Genomic DNA, 20267 nt, shown 5'->3' on the forward strand with positions numbered 1-20267 from the left:
CCTTCAGGAGGCTTCCAGTAACAATAGCCAATTGTTTGTTTTACCATTTTTAATACTAGCGATGGGTGTTTTTAACTAATGCTGTTGGTTTTTAGGTAAAAATTCAATTACAAGCTAATTAATTTTTGGATTTTCATGCAAATTGCTAAAAATCCTAAAATATGCATGTCTCCAATAAAAAAAAATCTCGACGTGCTAGAAAAAACCAGAGATGCATTTTCATTTAACATACATACCTAGATATTCATAAAACGAACATAAGTACTTATTGGAGGGGGGAAGCAAAATTTAAATTTCGCAGGCCTGTGATATTTTTTTTATTTCGAAATAAAAAAGCGGATATAATTCTTTTCGGTATGGAACAATCTTAGGCAGTGAGAGCATTAAAGTACCGACTTTACTTATTTTTGACCACCCTAATGCACATACAAACAAACATACATACATATTTATTATATGGATTGCCTTAAATTTTACTGCACCCAATGTCAGCTTGATTGCAATTTATTGAACTGCCACCAAGTCGTAGGATGTTATTGGTTTGGTCTATTATAGATAAATTCGTACAGCTTTCCCATGCACATGTGCCCAAAAGGCACAGAAAAGATGTTGAAATGAACTCATTTTTCGTTTGGGCCAAATGACGCTAATTGGAAATGCACAATGAAGCCAAGTCCTTTTTCACCTTGATGCCACCAGCGATTCTCTTATATTGAGTCTTTTCCAAGAGTTGGAGTAAGGTGAATATCTGGTATGTAGTAGAAGAAGACCCAATCAGTTCTTTGGCCATGGGCTTTAGCTTTTTAAACAAAACGCTCGAGTTTTTTTTTTCTTTTTTAATTGAGCAGAGTAGACTTAAATGCACATCGGTGGGAATGCATTAGAAATAAATACTGCCATGATTCGGGCCACGCCGAAGTCGATCAGCCTCATTTCGTCTTCGGTTGGCTCCTCAGTTCTTTGCCCTGCTTGATATGTGCGCTCCAAGCCCTCATAGAATAGATTCCTGGACGGCTTGTCCTTATCTTCCTATAATCTGAAAGCTCATAAAAGCGATCTTTGACGGTATTTTCCTTCCCTTCCGTCGCCGCGTGGGCACAAATGAGTGAGGTTTTGAAGAATCCACAATATCTGTCGACGGAGCTTCGATACCGAGTTTGCTGAGCTTTACAAGCCAGGTGTACCAGACGCCGCAAAGTTCTGTAGTCTTTTAACATTGCCCGTTCATCGCATCTCTTGAGTGGTGGTTATGCCTAAATTTGCTCTCACGAGAATATCAGCCAGTCGGTCAGAGGCGTCGTCTTCATAAAGCGAACACAACAACACTAGTATTTTATAAAGAAAAGTTGTAACGTAATAGATTTTAATTCTAGCATTTATTAATTTTTTTTTACAAAATCTTTCGCACTTGAAAAAGGTCTATTTTGTATATGGCTCAACCCACTTCCACTCCTCCCACACCACACATTTCTGCTCCTTCTCCATGAAGGCATGATTTTCCGGGCATTGTATGTAATCGGCTTTCTCCTGACCATCAGCACATACCCAATAATGAGTTGGATCGGATATGTCACGGAACATGCGCGTATGATCAGTTACAATAGAACAATCTGGTTCGGCGTAGATGTCTTGACCATGATAGCGTTGTTGGATGTGGATTGCACCGACCACAGCCACGAAGAGAAGTACAGCAATTGGAACTGAAATTGGATTCGGTATTAAGCGTTTATAAGAAAGTGCGACACTTAAAAATGTCAGTATGCTTACTCGCAAAACTAGGGGCCAATTATAGTAAGACTTCGTTTTCAATTTTTCTTGCTTGCATCGGTATATTTTTTAAGGGTTTTGACATTCTCAGGATATGAATAAATCAAAAAACTATTAAAAAAGGCGTGAGTAACAGGTGTTCATAAAATTTGATGTGTAAATAAATTCGTACGGGTTAGCAAAGCATTAGACGATTCAGTTACATAAAAAAAATATGTTAGGTTAGAAATAAAAAATTAATTTAATTTCATTCATTTTGTCAGGAGCAGTACACGACTTTTGAGTTCAGGCCCATTTCGGGATTAGTTCCGAACTATCTCAAAATGATTTCGAACTAGTCCCAAAGTTATGCTGAAGCAGTCCTGAGTGGTTCTGAAAACGTTCTCAACTTGTCGCGGAAGGATATCAAGCAAGGCTTGAAGTCCCTTAGTAATCTCGAAATGTTTCTGAACTAGAACCGCCATAGTCCGGAAATAGTCCTGAGCTTAAAGTAGTTCCGAAATAGTCCTGAATAGGCCGTGAAACATTCGAAAAAGTTGTGAACTTGTCCCGAAACGTTATCGTACGCGTCTTGAAACGATACCGAAATGGGTAATTTCATAGTTCCAAAATGATCCCGAACTAGTCCCAAAACAGTTCTAAAATAATCTTGAATTAGACCAGAAGTGGTCTCCGAACTAGTCGCTTAATGAACCCGCAATTTTCTTGAAATAGTCGTGAACTAGGCTCTGAATGGTCCATAACTAGTTTAAAAAAGGAACTAGTGTCGGAATGGTTCTGATCAGGTGCCGAAACGGGCTCAAAACTATCCTGAAATAGCCCTGAAGTAGTCTAGAAATTTTCATCTGTACACACAAGAAGCAATTACCAATTTTCTGCTGGGTTACACAAGAAGAAGCTACAAATTTTCTGCTGGGTTAACATCCAGTTTACACATACCGAGAGCTAACTTTATTAATTGAGGATAAAACAGTTATTTAAAAGGACATGTTCAATACCGATACGTCCTTGTGCACAAAAATATGGAATCTTTTTTCAATTGTACTGAAATTTCTCTTTGAAAACCATATTATTATTCTTACCTACTCTGAATTTTTAAAATATTTTTTTAATCAATTTGTCGTATCCTTGAAAATTTTAAAATCCTCTGGAAAAAGTCCTTACCTCAGAGAGAAAATTGTTTATTATATATGGCCCCTAGTTTCGTGAATTTTGAATTTTTTTTTGTTTTTGTCGCACGGTGTTATCTTTAGGAAATGTATGTTTATACCTTTATGCATTTTATGCGCGAACTTCAAAGATGTTTATTGTCAAATTTAAGCAGCTTTGTTTGAAGGTTTTCACCTCTGCGGTTATTTATAGTTTTTATTTCGGCTGTCTAATTCTTAACTAACTGCACACTTAGGGCGCTTATCAAGTCTGCTGTTGTGGTGCATCGGTTTTAGTTTCTTTTTTGCTGTTGTGGAGAACACGGAAAAGCTTTTAAAAGTAACTATATCGCAAAAAATTTTCAAAATAATTAGCCCAGAATTTACAAAATGCGTTTTTTTTTTATAATTTTGTACCTATTGTATTTTGCTCCAAAAAAAATGCATACATTTGAAAAAAACATAAAAATGTCCAAAATTTTCAATACATTTAAACGCTTTTATCAATTTGCCATACTTACTTAAATTTGTGAGTTTATTATGTCATGTTTCCAATAAATGGTACAAAATCCAAAATTGCAATTGTCATCGCCATTGAAATTTGATGGGCAGCAATTGGTAACAAGTTCCATTTTTTGTAGTTACATGCTGCCATACATATGTACCGTTAGAAGTAGCCAGGCACAAATTCATACCTACATACATATGTATATACACCTAAAGAGATTTTTTAGTTTTTTTTTTGTGCATTCACTTTCGCCCTCAGCAATGACGCGCACAATACCGCAAGCTCTTCACAGTCAAGTAGCGTTGGTGGCCAGTCGCTTCCAACACTTCCACCAGTAATTCCGCGCGGCCAACCTTATCGCGTGTGGCTGTGGGCCACAAATATGTACATACTACAATGCTGCAAGTATTTGTTACATTTTGGCAATTATATATTTTGTAATACTACTTTTGCCAAACGTTGGCCGTTAGCCATAAGCGCATCTAAATAATGCTCGTGGTCAGTTCTCCATCTCTCACGTTCATTTCAATTGTTCGCATCTCGGTCAAGTGACCAAAGTTTTTGGAGTATTTGAAGCGCTACTGAGCCGACTAGCAGCTACTCATTCACGAGCCACTTTGTTTTGCAACAAAAAGGTAGCGAAAAATATTAAATCAAACTATTAGTTTTGCAAAATATGTATGTATGTATATATGTATGTATGCATGTCTATATGATTTAATACAATTTGTACAGTTAAGAGGCTTAAATACTAAATTAACGAACTTATACCTTAAAGGCCTTGAATGTAACTATAAATACTATTCTTTCTTTCACTGAAACTTGGCTGAAACCTCTCATTTTCAATTCAGAGATTCTTCCAAATAATTACCATATCTATAGACCAGATAGGGAGGACAGAATCGGCGGTGGTGTACTCTTCGCTGTAGACTCTTCAATACCATCTGAAGAAGTTAGTCTTCCACACATTGATTCAGTAGAATTCAAATGCATTCGTGTACAGGCTGGAAAAGGGTCTATTTACTTAGCTCTATGCTATATCCCTCCCCGATCTGACACATTTGTGTATTCACGACTCATCTCTTTACTGAAATCAGTTAATTTACTGACTAAACCCTCTGATTCAATGATTGTGTTGGGTGATTTTAATTTACCAAGCATATCATGGGACATCATTGACAATGATATCGTACCTTTCGCGTCTAGTGCGTGCAACAACGTATTTTTAGAGGAGATGGCTGAATTCTGCCTAACTCAGGTTAATGTATGTACTTCACAATAAGTTTGGTAAAGTATTCGATCTTTTTTATGTTGATGATGCATCTAAGTCCGTTGTAAATAAGTGTGATCCACTAGTTTTGCCCGAAGATGTCTACCACCCTGCTATGGAGATATCTTACGAAGTTTATAAGTGATGGTCAAAATTGCAAAATTTCGAAAGCCTTCTTTAAAAAGCTTAACAAAGAACTGTCTAAATTGTCGTGGCCTGCATATAAAGTGCATATAAAGATAAAAATTAACAAAGCGTTGCACTTTTTAACTTTACTTTACATAAATTATTTGAACAGCATGTGCCTAAACGCATGTATGTTTCTGAAGAACAAACACAGTTATGGTTCACTAAAGAACTGAGAAATTTGAAAAACAGAAAGTCACGTTATTTTAGATTACACAAAAAAACCGGTTTACACTCATACTATGTAAAATACTCACTTTTGCGTCATAAGTTTTTTGAATTAAACAAAAAGTGTTATAAAGCTTACTTTTACCCAAACTATTTTATTAGTTCGTAAACTCCAAGCGAAATGTACGTGGGTTTCCTTCCACCATGAAGTATCAACATACCGTCTCTAGTGATAATCAAACCATTTCTAACATGTTCGCTCGGTTTTTTAAAAAAATTATTATTTCAACTCACATGCTAACATTGACTATCCTTTTAAACTATGCCCAATGAACTCAATAAATATCCCAGTAATATCTCCCGATGATGTAGTAGTTTATCTGAAATCCTTAAAGCAGTCCTTCAGTTATGGTCCTGACCAGATCCCTACTTGTATTCTTATAAATTGTTCTGATTATCTCTATGAGCCGTTAACAGCGTTATTTAATTTATCTCTTAAAGAGGGCGTTTTTCCAACTATATGAAAGGAATCATTCATCACATAAAAGCGGTAGCAGATCTTCAGTGGAGAACTACCGGGGAATAGCTAAGCTTTCTGCAATTCCTAAATTATTTGAAGCAATTATAACAAACCAGTTGACGCATTCTATCTCTTATAGCATTTGATATAGTCAACATGGATTTTGCAAGGGCAAATCAACTTCTACAAACTTACTTGAATTAACATCCTATATCTCAAAAGCATTTAGTGAAAGCAAAACTGTTGATGCTATATATACTGACTTCAGTAAAGCATTTGACAAAGTGTGCCATTCGTTGCTCATCTATAAACTTGATCTTCTTGGTCTTCCACCTAATTTTCTACGTTGGATCTCTTCATACCTCTATGATAGATCACAAAGGGTAATGTTCAATAATACTATCTCTGACGTCATTGATGTTACTTCAGGAGTCCCTCAAGGTAGCCTCCTAGGCCCGGTTCTGTTCTTGCTTTTTTTTATAAATGATATTTCTACAGATATACAATTTTCCAAAATTTTAATGTATGCAGATGATGTAAAGCTTTATAAATCGTACGTTTCAATTAAAGAAAGGTCTTTGCTACAATCAGACTTAGACAGCATGGCTTACTGGTGTAAAGTAAATCTTATGCCTCTAAATCTTAAGAAATGTAAAGTAATGTGCTTCTCGCGAAGAGCTGTTCATCCCTCTTCTTATACGATAGGTAACCATAACCTGGAAAAGGTATACAATTTTGTGAACCTTGGTATCACAATGGATCCTAAGCTTAATTTTAATCTTCATATTAATGTGACAGTCAACAAGGCTTAAGGTATACTTGCATTTGTGAAACGATTGTCAAAAGAATTTTGTGACCTAAAACCCTGTTTACAACATTAGTTAGGTCAATTCTGGAATCGGTTCGGTGGTTTGGAGTCCAAGGTATCAAATTTACTCAGACAAGATAGAATCAATTCAAAAACAATTCCTACTTTTTGCTTTAAGAAATTTCCGTTGGGATTCTCAATATAACCTTCCGCTTTATTCGAGCCAGGCGCAGGCAAATGCTTGGTACAATTTTTATAGTTAAATTACTAACAGGCTCAATTTCAAGTCCATTTCTTCTGGGTGAAGTTAGCCTTAATGTTCCCTCCCGGGTATCAAGACACTTTTGTCCCCTTTTTTCTGAAAGCTTGTAAAACTAATTTTGAATTGCACGACCCACTCCGTTGCTTATGTCAGGATTTTAACTCTCATTCCAGCACGTTTGATATATCAGATCCGTTTTTCATCATTAAGAAATCTCTCATCATCAAATCAAATGAATTATTAAAATAAAGACATAAAATCGGCTGATGAATCTAGTTCTGTAGCTGAACAGTTTTAGATCTCGATACTTAACAAACTCCTGCTTATCGTGACTCGGCGAAAAAATTTAAAATACTGGTTCCGTACGTCATGTGGACTGCGCCCCTCGTGAGGATGGGCGGGAATGGAGGGTAAAAACCATTGGAATTATTATTATTATTATAAGTGTTCGATTTTAATTGCTTGGGATTTACTAAAAATCTACATTGTAATACTTCCTAAGCATAGGCAAAAATGTGGTAGATAGATCTCAGTTTTAAGATAGTTTCTTATTTGGGAGGTTCCATGGGAAACTGAACCCCAGTGTAAAAATTATTTTCTTTATAAAACTAACAAACATGTGGATATGATATTTGTAAAAATCTTGAATCAACCAAAAAATGACAAATTTAAGCTTTAAATGCATTTTTATTCCTTTTTTTTAGTTTTCAAATCAAGTTCTAAGTAAATATTTTTAGTAAATTTAAAGTAGGTTTTGTTGAAAGCATTGTCAATTAATTTGCGTTTCATAATTCAAGTGGTTTGTAGAAAAATATAAGTAGAACTCATCTAATTTTAATAAAATTTTATTATATATTAAATTGTGTGAGCGCTTTATCTATATTAAGCGGTATTGGTCATGTCCCTCCCGTGACAAAAAAATCTAAAAGTTGTTATATTTAATTACAGAAGTTGAAGTTGCGTTACGAGTTTGTTACATAATGTTAGAAATTAATTGAAAATGTATAGCACAACTGCATTTTCGTTTTCACACAGTTAGATAAGAATAATTCAACATTGAAGCATGTCCCACCCGTGATAGCTAGGGCTAGGACAGTTGTGAAAGGTGGGTTACAGGGATGATAAGTTTTATTAGCTTGTTGAGGTGGACGCTGGGGAGGAGAGGGAAACGCGGATTAAGTTAAGTAAGATTTTGACCAGTTTTGGGTTTTTCTTTTGTTTATTTAATGCTTATAATTTTTTTTTTTTTTATAAAAGCATAGCACATTGCATAATCAGAACCACATAAATCCACATTTAAAACGTCGTACAAAAGTTATAAAAATTCAAATATTTTTTAATAACTAATCTTTATATATGGACTAGAAGCTTCTTTTCATATAAACAAACGTGACAAACGTTTTCCGCGAAACCGAGATGGTGGAGTCGCCCATTTATTTTTCTTTTTGTCTATATTACGAAACAAAATATAATTCAATTAATAATGGAATTGCATTATTAGGGCCAATTTAAATATTTTATGATCGAAAAATTTAACCTAAAACTAACGACTATAATATGATCGAAAAATCAAAAATAGCGATCAAAAATTTAACGGAAAGATATACATTCAAAAATTAACGATATTATTCTTGCTCAAAAAAATATATGTATATGTATTAATGGCGGATTTCCACTGGAGATTAATTGACAAAAAACAAAAAAAAAAAAACAAAATTATGACAAATTCGGACATCCAAAAAACCGGTGTTTACGTTAAAAATTAAAGTCATTAAGAGCCATTTTCTTAAGCAGGTTTTAAAATTTATCTACACTTTAAGTAAACAGAAATTATGCACTGTAAAACATATTTGAAGTGCAGATACATTTTAAAACCTACTTAAAAAAATGGCAATAAGTCTGTTTCCAAATAATATTTGTCGAATGGTAAAACTTTTTTCTTCATTTCAATGCATAGTGGCAGAATGAACAATTCTGCCTTTTCAATGTCCAATGGAAATGCAGTATAACGCATACTGAGATTGCACGCCTAGATAAGATATGAATTTTGACTCCAAAAAGGAAAAAAAAAATAATAACTTTGCAAAAAAAAAATTTTTTATTTGATAAACACATGTCTCATAACTATTATTAGAACTCAATAATGGGTTTTTAATTTGTTGCTTTCATTTTTTTATGCCATTTTAAATAAACTAATGGCGTTTTCTGGCGAAAAATATTGCCTTCTCAGTGCTTTCTACGCGCAAATACTAAGGAGAGGGCAATGAAAAGGCAACATTTTTTGTAGAAAACAAAACGCCATAAATTTTCGCCCTTATAAAAGCTGTATGATGCTCGCAAACTTGCACTACTTGCTTCTCCTATATCGATCGCAAACATAAAAAATATCTTCCTTTCTTGTCGGTCGCTATACATTTTGCACACATCGCAAAATGAAATTCATCAGTACGTACATACATACATACATACATATGAGGAACATTCTTGTGAAACAAACCGAATCGCATAATTTTTGTTTGTTTTTCATTTACTGACTCTCGTTTCTCTTCTATTTCAACCATTTAATTACAGTTACTTGTTTCGTGTTCCTCGTGGCTATATCTGTAGCAAAAGTTTCCGCCGATGCTGGGCGTTCGGCTTGCCGTAATCCTGTGGAAATCGGTCAAACTTACCAACATCACTTCGATCCGGCCAAGTATTGGTATTGTGAAACATTGGGGGTGGCTGCAATTGAGAAGGATTGCCCTAATGGCATGGCCTATATGCACCTGCTAAAAGAATGCATCCCATGGGCCAACTGGCAGTGGAAAAAGCTGCAAAATCCACCAACTTTAGCGTAAATGTGAAACAAAGCAGAGGACAATAGAATGTTGAGCATGTGCCTGCAGAAGTAAAATGAAATCATCAGCTATAAAATAAAAAATTCAATTTTATGCACACGATAAAATTTGTACATATATTCGTGGGCGGTTGCTTGAGTGTAATATATGTATGTATGTGTATACACCCAGCAATTTTCATATTTTCTATTTTTTTGTTATAGTTTTATATGTTCATGCCTTAACAAAAACCGTATAAAGCAAAGTTTCAAACCTTATACATGATTTAAAAAAAATGCACAAATTTTTATAAAAATTTTGAGCATTCTAATCACAATTTTTATAAAAAATTTTTGTGCAGTTACAGTTACATACAAGGCTTATAAAATTATAATAAAAAAAGTGCAAGATTTCAGCCTCTAAAAATGGCAATGAATTAAAATTTTATTTACCATTTTTTCCGTCCTCCCTCATAAGCCTTGTATCCGCATACCCAAAAATTTTATAAAAAATCTGATTAAAAAGCTCAAAATTCTGATGTAAATTTATGGACTTTTTCTAAATTTGAAACCTTAATATATTTATGTATTATGTGTGTTTTCGTTAAGCGTGAACAATATTTTTATAAAAACAAGTAATTTTTAAGCAAAAAACAACACCGACTTCAATTCTCATATAAAAATTTAATAGTATCGTTAATTTCTTCATGACCCAATGAGTGGATCTATACCAAATTAGTATGGGACCACGCTTGAGGCAACACCTTTCCTATAACAAAATCGGAATCGGTCTGGACCCCCAAAAGTTATGCGGTAACATATGTACATAAAAAAATAAATATATTATTAAAACATATTTTTTTGAAGTCGGTTAAAAACCACAAACATTTTTTATTTGAAAAACATTTTAAATATGACCATGTACTCAGTTTTGCTCGGAAATGTACTTATGTATGTATTTATGATGTACATGGATCAAAAGCAAGAAAATAGCGGTTGTTATATAATTTACGTGTCAATAACAGCTCTTGACGAATATTTTCTTTTATAAATACGAGTTTAGTTTAACTCGAATGCATCTACTAGGGCAGTCCCAAAAGCACCTGGTCAGACTTATAAGTACAAGTAATTTAAAACAAATAATAACTGTGATCGAGAATTACGAAATTCTTAAACATCCCTGGACACCGAATGCTACTTTTAAGTATCCGCCTTCGACCAAACCTTACTTTGAGATTTCAATTATCATTTGTTGAAATGTGTCAAATATAATTTTATATATTTTAAATTTTAATGTCATGCTAATATTTAAATTAGTATTAGTGGTATTCATCTAAACCGATAACTTTATCAAGCAGATATTCTTATAAATTTAAGAGCTGTTACATGAGTGCCCAATACCATCGTACAGTTCCATAAGTAACGTAACTCTTCTTTTTACCGTTTTTTCTGGCAGGCTGTAGTTGGGTTTTTGGTTAGAATGTTGGTGTTTTTGGTTCAGTGTGTTAGTGTATTTTGAATAAATTGTAATAGAAATAAATGGCATTGTCATAGAAATGAAAGAAATTGTAAAAGACAAGGGCAAATGCCAAAAAACAGGTAATCTCAGCTGTAGGGAATCAGCCGATTGTGCCTTTTCTTGTACAATGCTCAATATTCTCTTTTCGTTTACATTTGCGACAGAGTTGTCTTGGCTTTAGTTTGTCAAGATTATTCAGTGAAATCGTTGGAGAAATTTATCAAAAATATGTAAACGAGTTTCCTTACAAATTTTGACAATTGATTTAAGTTTACACGATTATAAGTTTATACGCTTTATATTGTTTATTTATAGGCGTTTTTTCAATGTACCTACGGCGCATAGTCCAACAATATTCCTAAACCGATTTATATAGGCGTAACACTTCCTATGACACTTGCATCCAGTGGACGCTCCTTAAGCATAAATCATAATTACGAAGTAAACTGTGGAACAAAAATTAAATAGTTTAGCTTTACTTAACATCCACGGAGATATGCATAGAAGTTACGAACAAGAAAATATTGAATACAATTTTTTCTTTTTAAGACGAAGCAGTAGAGAAATGTTATTTCTAATTTTCTCAAAAGCTGTAAGCAAGCACTCGAATTTATAAAAAATAAAATAAAATAAAGGCATATTTAGTGGAACTAATTATATTGAAAAAACACATTTTATTTTATCGTCGGGTACTTCTGGCACCGCCCTCATATACATATACACTTGTACTTACAGTTGGTCTCAAAAATTATAAGTTAAATATTTCAGCTGAAAGCTGTTAAAATTTATTATTCACCTTATGAAAGCGAACAAAATGTACATTAGGCTGGTCCTTAAAATCAAATGAACGATTTTCTTTTTCAGTTTTATCCGCTTAATCGGTAATACCATAGTCGAAGATATCACATATATATTTTGTTCCCAATTGGAGTCGGTTAAGGCGTGACGCCAGATGCCTCTATGGACTCAAAACATTAAAAATATTTTTTGTAACTTAATGTCCATAATCGATACTACTAAAATATCAGGAGGATATCACATTCAAATTTTGGTCACGATTGGAGTCGGTTAAGACGTCTTCATAGTGTAATCTGAACTTTGACCCTTTTGCGACATGCTTTAACCGACTTCAATCTGGACCAAAATTTATATGTGATATCCTCGACTATGGTAGTATCGATTTTGGGTATTAGATGGAAAAAAAATTTATCTTAATTTTTTGAGTTTCCATAGAGGATGCTGAACTTTGACCAAAATTTTTATCTGATATCTTCGACTATAGTAGCATCGACGTAGGGGATGAGGGTTAGGAAATCTGATGTAAAAATTTGCTTCCTACATTTCACGATCCCCCTAATGTACATGCATACAACTGCAAAACAGTGTTGCCAGGTTTTTGACATGGAAAAACGTCCCACTCAGTCTAAAAACGTCTTCTGTACGCAAAACCGTTACACTTCGAATAATTGATTAAGCTTTTAACATCCCAATACAGATGTACATATATATGTATGAAGGGCCGGTGCACAATGTGACTGCAGCGGCCAAAGCTAATAAAAACGGACTTGTGAGCTCTCGAACCAAATGACCCAAATCAAAGGGAATTTTTGATAAGAATGCATATTTACAGTCATGGGACGAACATTAATTAGCCACAGTGCACTGCGCTCTAAATGACTGTTTTTCTGACCAAAACTAATAGCGGGGGCATTCCTGACAGCCGGGACATTTAAACTCGTTTTTTGCTCAATCTTTAAATTATTTCTATTTATTACTTTGAGAAGTTTCAAAATGTTAACACTTGAAGCCAGATATCAGACTACTGCGAAACTGATAAAGTATGCATAAAACTAAATTGTATGATTTGCACAGAAAATGGATGACACCCGCCTCTCTCGAGTTGATGGAACTGTTTCCCAATTTTTGACAAACTATAAATATTTCGTTCATAGCGCCTTTCTCGTATGCAGCGAAAAGAATGGGAAAAAAACTCTTTTAGCTTGTGACGGGTGAAACGAGTCACATAGTTCGTGAGTAAAATGAACTATACTTATTTAAATATTTATTATAGCTTTAATAAAGGGACCTTATTTAAACAATGGGAAGCTTACGGATTTGCAGGTCAGGTTAAAAAAAAAAACGCAAATTTTGCTGTGACGGGTGGGACATGCAATAAGCATTTCTTTTAAAGCCGACAACTTCACACCATAAATCAATTTTTGTAAGAACTCAGCACTGTTTCAAAGTCTCTCAGTATATAACACATTTTTGGATAATTATGATTTGCGTTGTCCCCTTCAACACTCGAGTAACGCTTTGACAACTTGATGAGAGAGAGATATAGTAGGATTATGGCTGCGTTTAAAACAGTAGAAATAGTGAAGAATAAATCGATAAAAATAGATTTCTAAAAAATTATTCGCTTACTTTACTGTTGCCACGGATTAAAATGCAACCTATGAAATTTATTTTTTTACTGCTTTTCTGGTTTCAGCATACATTCTGAATTTACCATTCCTACACCCAAGAGCTGTGGGCGTGGCATTGCGTTGACTTTTACCATTATCCACATTTCTTCACGCCTAAGTGCATATACGAAATATTTCAGCAAATTTTTAATAAGGTTACTATTTTTAGAGGAGACGTTCCACCGTGCGATGTACCCTTTAGAAAAAAAGTGCCGGGTATTGTTCAATTTTCATTGAGTAACAAGATTTACTTTACGCTGCTTTCAATTCCTTCCACGAACTTTGTGTTATGGGCTCAAACGACTTAAAAGAGAAATAAAAAAATTCGCACCAAGTCATATGAGAAAGATATGGTACATGGTCGATGATATTTGATGAGCTTTGTTTTAAATTCCGTCATAATAGTGAACCGATGAGGAGCTGGGTTATCGTCAAGCAAAATCCAGTGATGTGATATTTATTTGTTTTCCATCTGTCCATTTGAAATGAGTTCATGACCCCGGTCGGTTTCGGTTCAACTTTTGTTCTCCATTCCGATACTAGTGTCGGTCTTACATGAAAACCTTGCATACCCAAATAATATACAAAGCGAACTCTTCAATATATGTTGCTACTGTTTTGAAGTTTAGTAATTAAAATTATCTCTCGAATTCATTTTATGTTTAAGGTTTGGTATTGCCAAAAAAAAAAAAATTATCCAAAAACACGTCAAATCAACAGGCAATAAAAATGGCAAAATTACGTTAAAAACGTCAACCTGGCAACACTGCTGTGAACATTTGCTTCCCAGCCATTGCAAGGGTCAACGATGACTAGCAATTTTCCATTGCATTGCTGCAAAGCACCAATGCGCTCATATTTGATTTCACTGCATTTTTGATTTTACTATCAATTAGTTTCGTGGATCACTAACAGGCGTCACCAAAGAGAGTGATTGAGTGAAGTCAATTTAAGTAATTGAAAATGCTGGTTTCGTTGAAATTTTAGCTGGCGGAGTTTTATAAAATCAGTCATTCCTCTTTGGTTTGAGTTACTTTGAAATTTTGAAATTTTTCGATGTTATTTAATACATATCTTTTACATATTTGGAGAAAAAAGGCCAGAAACGGAAGAAAATTCCAAAAAGTACTTCAACGTCACTATTTAACCAGTGACTTTGTGCATACATATGTACATAAGGTCAAATATATACGTATGTGTGTACAAAACTTCACCTAAATTGATATTTCGATTTTTGATGTCACTAAATACCGAGTAATATATTTAGTATTTACTTAGATAGTTTGCGCCTACTAAATACTTTAAGTAAATGTATTTATTTGTTCACAGCACTAAATACTGTAAAAGTATATTATTCTTTAAAAGTAAATTTCTTCTCTTTGATGATACGATTATTTATAGCCACATTTTTGACAAACAAAATGAGTCGTCGCAGAGAATTTTTGTGACAAGGAGGAAGGAGTTGTTAAAAATGACTAAAACTCTGCTTCTTATTGGGTAAGCACGACTCGTCCACGGAGAGGTTTTTATCATCCGAGGCATTTGTGATTCTGCCGGGTCGCAAGTCCAAACAACAATTTGTAACGGTAAAATATTGCAACAGTATACTACTTACGCACGTACAAACTTACTTATGGGCCATTCCAGCGAAGACGACACCTCAAGTAAAGATAAAAATAAATACATAAATTGTGTTTAAATCTGTAGAAACAGTAAATCAGGTAGAAACAGCAGAGTAGATAGAAGAATTTTTTATAAATAGATTTTTATCCATTTATTTTTCAGTATTGACAATGCAAAAAATAATTATCCAAAAATAAAGAACAATTCATGAGCGTTAAAATGATATTAAGTTTTTTAGAAAAATACATTTATGGTGAGAAGTTATAAGCGCTCAAAAAATGCTTATTGGATGTCCCACCTGTCACAGCAAAATATGTATTTTTTAACACACAGACAAACTCTTAAAAATATAATAAATATTCACATCCAATCAGCAGTGTTCATTTTACTCTAGAACTATGTGTCCTCAAAGGTTACTCGTCCCACCCGTCACAAAATGTTGTCCCACCCGTCATAAGCAAAATGAGTTTTTTCTTATTTTAAAATATAATAATGTCGTTATAGCATAAAATGGTACTTAGCAGTTTACTAAGTACATTCGAGAAAGCCGCTATGAACGAAATATTTATAATAATCCAACAACTCAGATAAGCGGGAGTTATCTGTGTAAATTACCTAATTAAATTTTATACTTTATCAGTTTCGTATTAGACTTCAAGTGTAGACAGTTTGCAACTTGTCAAATCATTGGTTAAAATGTCCCAGCCGTCTCTTTGGAATGCTCCTTATATAAAAATATTGATCAAAGTATTTATAAACGACACTAGTGGCCTTCATTGTCATTTTTACAAGTGAATTTTGGAACAAAGAAATATGTAATCATTATGCTAAGTACATACATAATTTGCCTGCACTCGATTTAGTTGCGTTAATTGATGTCGTCGATTGTACAGAGCCAATATTTCGTATAGCAACCTGTGATTGCACAAGTGACCTTTTGATAGAAATTGTTTGCCAAATTTATTTACTGTTATTCGTTAGAGGGTTGAAAATATGTCTGAGCCGTCATTGTTTGTATTGGGAAAATTTTATTTTGCTATAATTCATAATAAGTCTACTTCCTTCTACCATATTATTTGAGCTGGCAATCGTTACAAAGTCAAAGCCGCGTAAGCTATGCTTTTTTTTATTGTCCTCGAATATTTCAAGAAAAAGTATATCAGTTAAGGCTGCTTCGAAATACATATACTTATGTAATTGTAAAAACTTTGCGGTACCACGACCAAGAGTTTTCACTCCCCCTTGCAAAACCATTTTGAATCCTTGACGAAACTCGCCAGGCATCTAGGGTTTAAGTCGCTTAATTTGTCAAGGTCATTAAAGAAAGGAGACCCCAAAAAGCGCAGTCTGTTTCTCGATAATGCCGGGCATTTACAGAGAAGGTGAAGAACGGTCTCCTATCATCTATGGTCATCTATGGTAAGGCACTCCGAGTCCATCTGCATGTCTGCCTATAAGGCAGTGACCCGTTAGAGCACCAATTGTATGAGATATATCCTCCTTCTGTATAAACTTCGAGACATTTTTCGATCCCACCTAGATCTAGTGGCGGAAGATCCAAAAATGCATTTAAAGCATCATTTGGCGTTGTCCGGAGTATATTAAGATTTGAGGCCTTGCTCAAGGCCGGCCACCATACTATAATTCCATGAAGGAGAATCGGTCTGACCACCGATATGTAGATCCAGCTTCATATACTCGAGCTCAAACCCAATTTCCTGCCAATGGCCCTCTTGCACGAAAATAAGGCCACATATGCCTTTTCATAACGCTGGATTATGTTCTCCTTCCAGCTCAGTTTTTTGTCGAGAATAACCCCTAAAAATTTTGCTTTATTCGTAAAGCTTAAAGCTCGTCCGTTTAGTTCAGGTGGAGTCAGTAGCGGTGTTTAATATTTTCTCGTAAAGAGAACAAGTTCCACTTTCTCTGAATTGACGCAGACACCACTGCGCGTGGACCATCTTCACGCTGAGTTTGCGGGAACTTCCCCCCATATGCAATGGCAACGTCATCCGCATAAGCAGCAACCTTGGCGCTCCCCATTTAGTCTCTCGCAAGAGAGAGTTCACGGGATCACTCAATGTCCACGTCCACTAAGGCACTCGCACTAGAGGCGCGCTGCGCGTCCCCGCGTTAGACCTTTAGGGTCACACGTCGAGGGCGTAAAAGACGCGGCCCTGTCTCCTCTCCAGAAGCTCTATCGAGTCCCTGTTTAGAGACAGGACCACTTCTCTCGCCGGTCCATCCGTGTCTTCGACCCGTAGGACCCTCCCGTCGCTCGTTGGAAGAGCCGGATTCATAATTTGTAGCATCCTAAGAATGCTCTCCGGCGATGATGGCGTAACCGGCACCCACACCCTGGCCCTAGGCCTGACTGGAATGTCTTTTCAGTCCACCACCTCCAGATTTGCTTCAGGGTAGACAGCTCCCTCCTTTGCGACGGCGGCCTTATACAGCGCCACAGACCTGGCATCATCACAAGCTACAACCTTGATGTGGCCCTGGTACCAGACGGCATCTCTGCACGCGGGAGGGGTTCCGGGGTTCTCCAGCAAGACGTCAAAAATGACGTTTACCAGAGCTGCCTTCACCGACCTTCATTGACCCTGAGGGATGGAGCCGAGTTCGTTGCCGCGGTCAAGAAGCCCAATTAGGATCCTGTCCCTAGCATTTTCAGCAAAACTAGGTCTAGCTGCCCCGGAGTGCGTCCAGATTTTCATATATGGAGGCTGTTGCTCTTCCACCGACCTTTGCTTTTGGTTTGGCTTTCCACCGAAACCCCAGCTGTGGTTTGGAAGTTTGGTAGTAGGGCTTTCGCGCTCGCTACCGCCTCCCTCGCACTCTGAGGAAGCGTGTCCAACCTAACCCCTTCATATTTTTTAAGAGTTTTGGCCGCTCCCCCGCTTGTTGACTTTCCCCACTTGAGCCAGGTCGTGAGACCCCTTCCCCCTTGGGAAAAGGCTTCGCAGCCGTTCCGGCGTTTGATGGGCACCCAGGCCCAGGGCCCACAGATGGACCAGCCATTTCCAGCGTAGTCTCTGCAGCCTTGCAGTTGCTGGGCTCCACCATAACGCCCGTTATCACGGAGCGACCTAAAGTTGCCCCCAGAGCCACCCCGGAAATGTCCTCCATAGGGCTAGAAGGCACACTTGGCGCTTGCGCCTGCGCTGTCTTTCCCCGAGCTGGGGAAGACGAAGTGTGTTTTTTTTTTTTTTCAATTTTAAATTAATCGGCTTGTCCGCTATCCTCACTCGGGCGTTGTAGTCACTATGGCATCCCATGGGTATCTATGAAAACAGGGAGGCCATGCGGTGGGGCAAGGGGTCAGAACCAGATCCAGTGCAAAAAACTGGATGGCGTGTCAACTGTTACCTACAACCACCAACTTAACGGTGACGAGATCGGACTTACTTCGAGGCCTGCCAGGGTTTTAACGGGACGGGGGCGGTCTTTTGTATAACATTGCTATAAATATTTCAAGCAACTGACGAATGAAATTGAAATTGATTTTTTGAACACGTGACAACCCTGGTAAATATAGTTCAGAAATAAAGGGGTTTAAACCCATTTCGATTGATAACCATTTTTTTGTAATTCATTTAACTTATTCAATAGTTTGTATCTATGCAACTTTTTGAACTGATGGCAGCCTTCAGACACATCAAAAATATTGTAAATTGTGAAACTAAATTTTTCTTAAAGCTCGTTCATTTGACTACTATTTTTCAATTCCATATAACTTGGGTATAAATTAATTTACTTCAACTTTCAAACAGATGGTAACCCTTTTCAAAATAATTTCCAACTATTAGCTTCTTAAACCTATTTTGGCTGACACCCATATGGTGATACCTTATTCACTCAGCTAATACCTTTAATTAAAATTGAATAAGATTTTTTAAATATGAGGCAACGCTCCTACATGTAGTTAAGATATAAAGCCTCTTCAAAATCTATTCGGTTGATACCCGTATTGTAAAAGTGCATTTAGCTTTTTTAATAATTTCATCTTTATTTCTTAACAGGTGGCAACAGCCTTGTTGCAACTCTACAGTCCAAGCGCTTCAGTTTCACACCTCATTATTGAAAATCGAACAAACGGTCCGGTTTCTAATGACACTGATAAGTAAATAACTGGAGTTTTATTGTTTAACACGTATTTTAATACGTATTAACTTAATTATAGCCATTGCGCAAATAATGCAGAAGCAGCAAACGCATGCGCCCAAATTTCAAATATTTATGTCCGTTAAAATCTTGAGGGTACATACGAGTAAGTATCCGTATCCGATGCTATGATTCAAAAACGCTGCGTAAAAAAAAATAGCAGAAACGATGACTTTTTGCATTTTCAGTTACTCAACGCCACCGCAATGGAAAAAAACACTAACTATGGCCACAGCAAATAAGCACAACTCGCTGTGGGTAGGGTTTCTCTAACGATTTTGCGCATGCGCTTAGCTGTGAGCTCATCAATTGACTAGAAAAGAGCGCAGATATGCAGCAGGGAAAACAAAATTCTGGCGCCCAACAAGTTCAATTAGTCATACTATTTAAAAATGAAAATCGAGAGTGAGCGATCGCACAGCGTCAGTGAGTCTGATGCGCATGCGCGCGCCGAGCACTTAGCCTAAGTTGATGGTGGTACCTCACACTTTTGCTTTCGTCTGAAGAGTACTAAATACATCTATGTAATATTGCCACTGGCACTGTACTCGTAGACAGCGTTGCCGTTTTGCTGAAGTTTAAGCAAAATTTATTAATTTTTTCCTGACTGTTAAATGTTAAATTTTTCTTCGTTTTGCTAAATTTTTTGATTAAAATAATCAAAAAGGATAATTTCCATCAAAAATTCATTTCTGACCATGAGTCAATTTTCAAACAATTTTTCAATTTTATTTTAGGATCGCGTATAAAGTTCGAGGAAATGTTGCTCTACGCAACTCCCGATCCGCATTTTCAAACCGCCGAGTATCCTTCTGCCATTAAATAATTTCTCATAAAAACCATTAGCTAATTATTATAGGAGTATATGTTGAAAGCCTGAAAGAATGTGTAGATACAAGTTTTCAAACTAAGCAACTATAATCCTTACTTTTGACGACAAAACTGAGCCTTAGATTGCCTTTATTTACTTTACTTGTTTATTTTTTATTTTTTTACCAAGTTTGGTAAGAAAAGCCCAAATCAATTAAATAAGTT

The 20267-nt window shown here is 35.9% G+C and overlaps 2 protein-coding genes across 2 annotated transcripts; one reads left to right on the forward strand and one right to left on the reverse strand.

Annotated features, from left to right (window-relative positions):
- Positions 1-1419: 1419 nt before the first annotated feature.
- On the reverse strand, positions 1420-3047 carry LOC118738261. Its single transcript, XM_036469187.1, has 2 exons — positions 3038-3047; positions 1420-1700 (listed from the first exon to the last, which is right to left on the reverse strand). The coding sequence occupies exons 1-2, from the start codon at positions 3045-3047 to the stop codon at positions 1420-1422; spliced, it is 291 nt and encodes a 96-aa protein (XP_036325080.1).
- Positions 3048-9069: 6022 nt separating this feature from the next.
- LOC118738262 lies at positions 9070-9540 on the forward strand. Its single transcript, XM_036469188.1, has 2 exons — positions 9070-9082; positions 9209-9540. The coding sequence occupies exons 1-2, from the start codon at positions 9070-9072 to the stop codon at positions 9475-9477; spliced, it is 282 nt and encodes a 93-aa protein (XP_036325081.1). The 3' UTR covers positions 9478-9540.
- Positions 9541-20267: the final 10727 nt, after the last annotated feature.

Source organism: Rhagoletis pomonella, unplaced genomic scaffold (assembly GCF_013731165.1).
Source record: "Rhagoletis pomonella isolate Grant_MI unplaced genomic scaffold, Rhpom_1.0 Rhpom_scaffold_00004, whole genome shotgun sequence".
NCBI classification, from domain to species: domain Eukaryota; kingdom Metazoa; phylum Arthropoda; class Insecta; order Diptera; family Tephritidae; genus Rhagoletis; species Rhagoletis pomonella.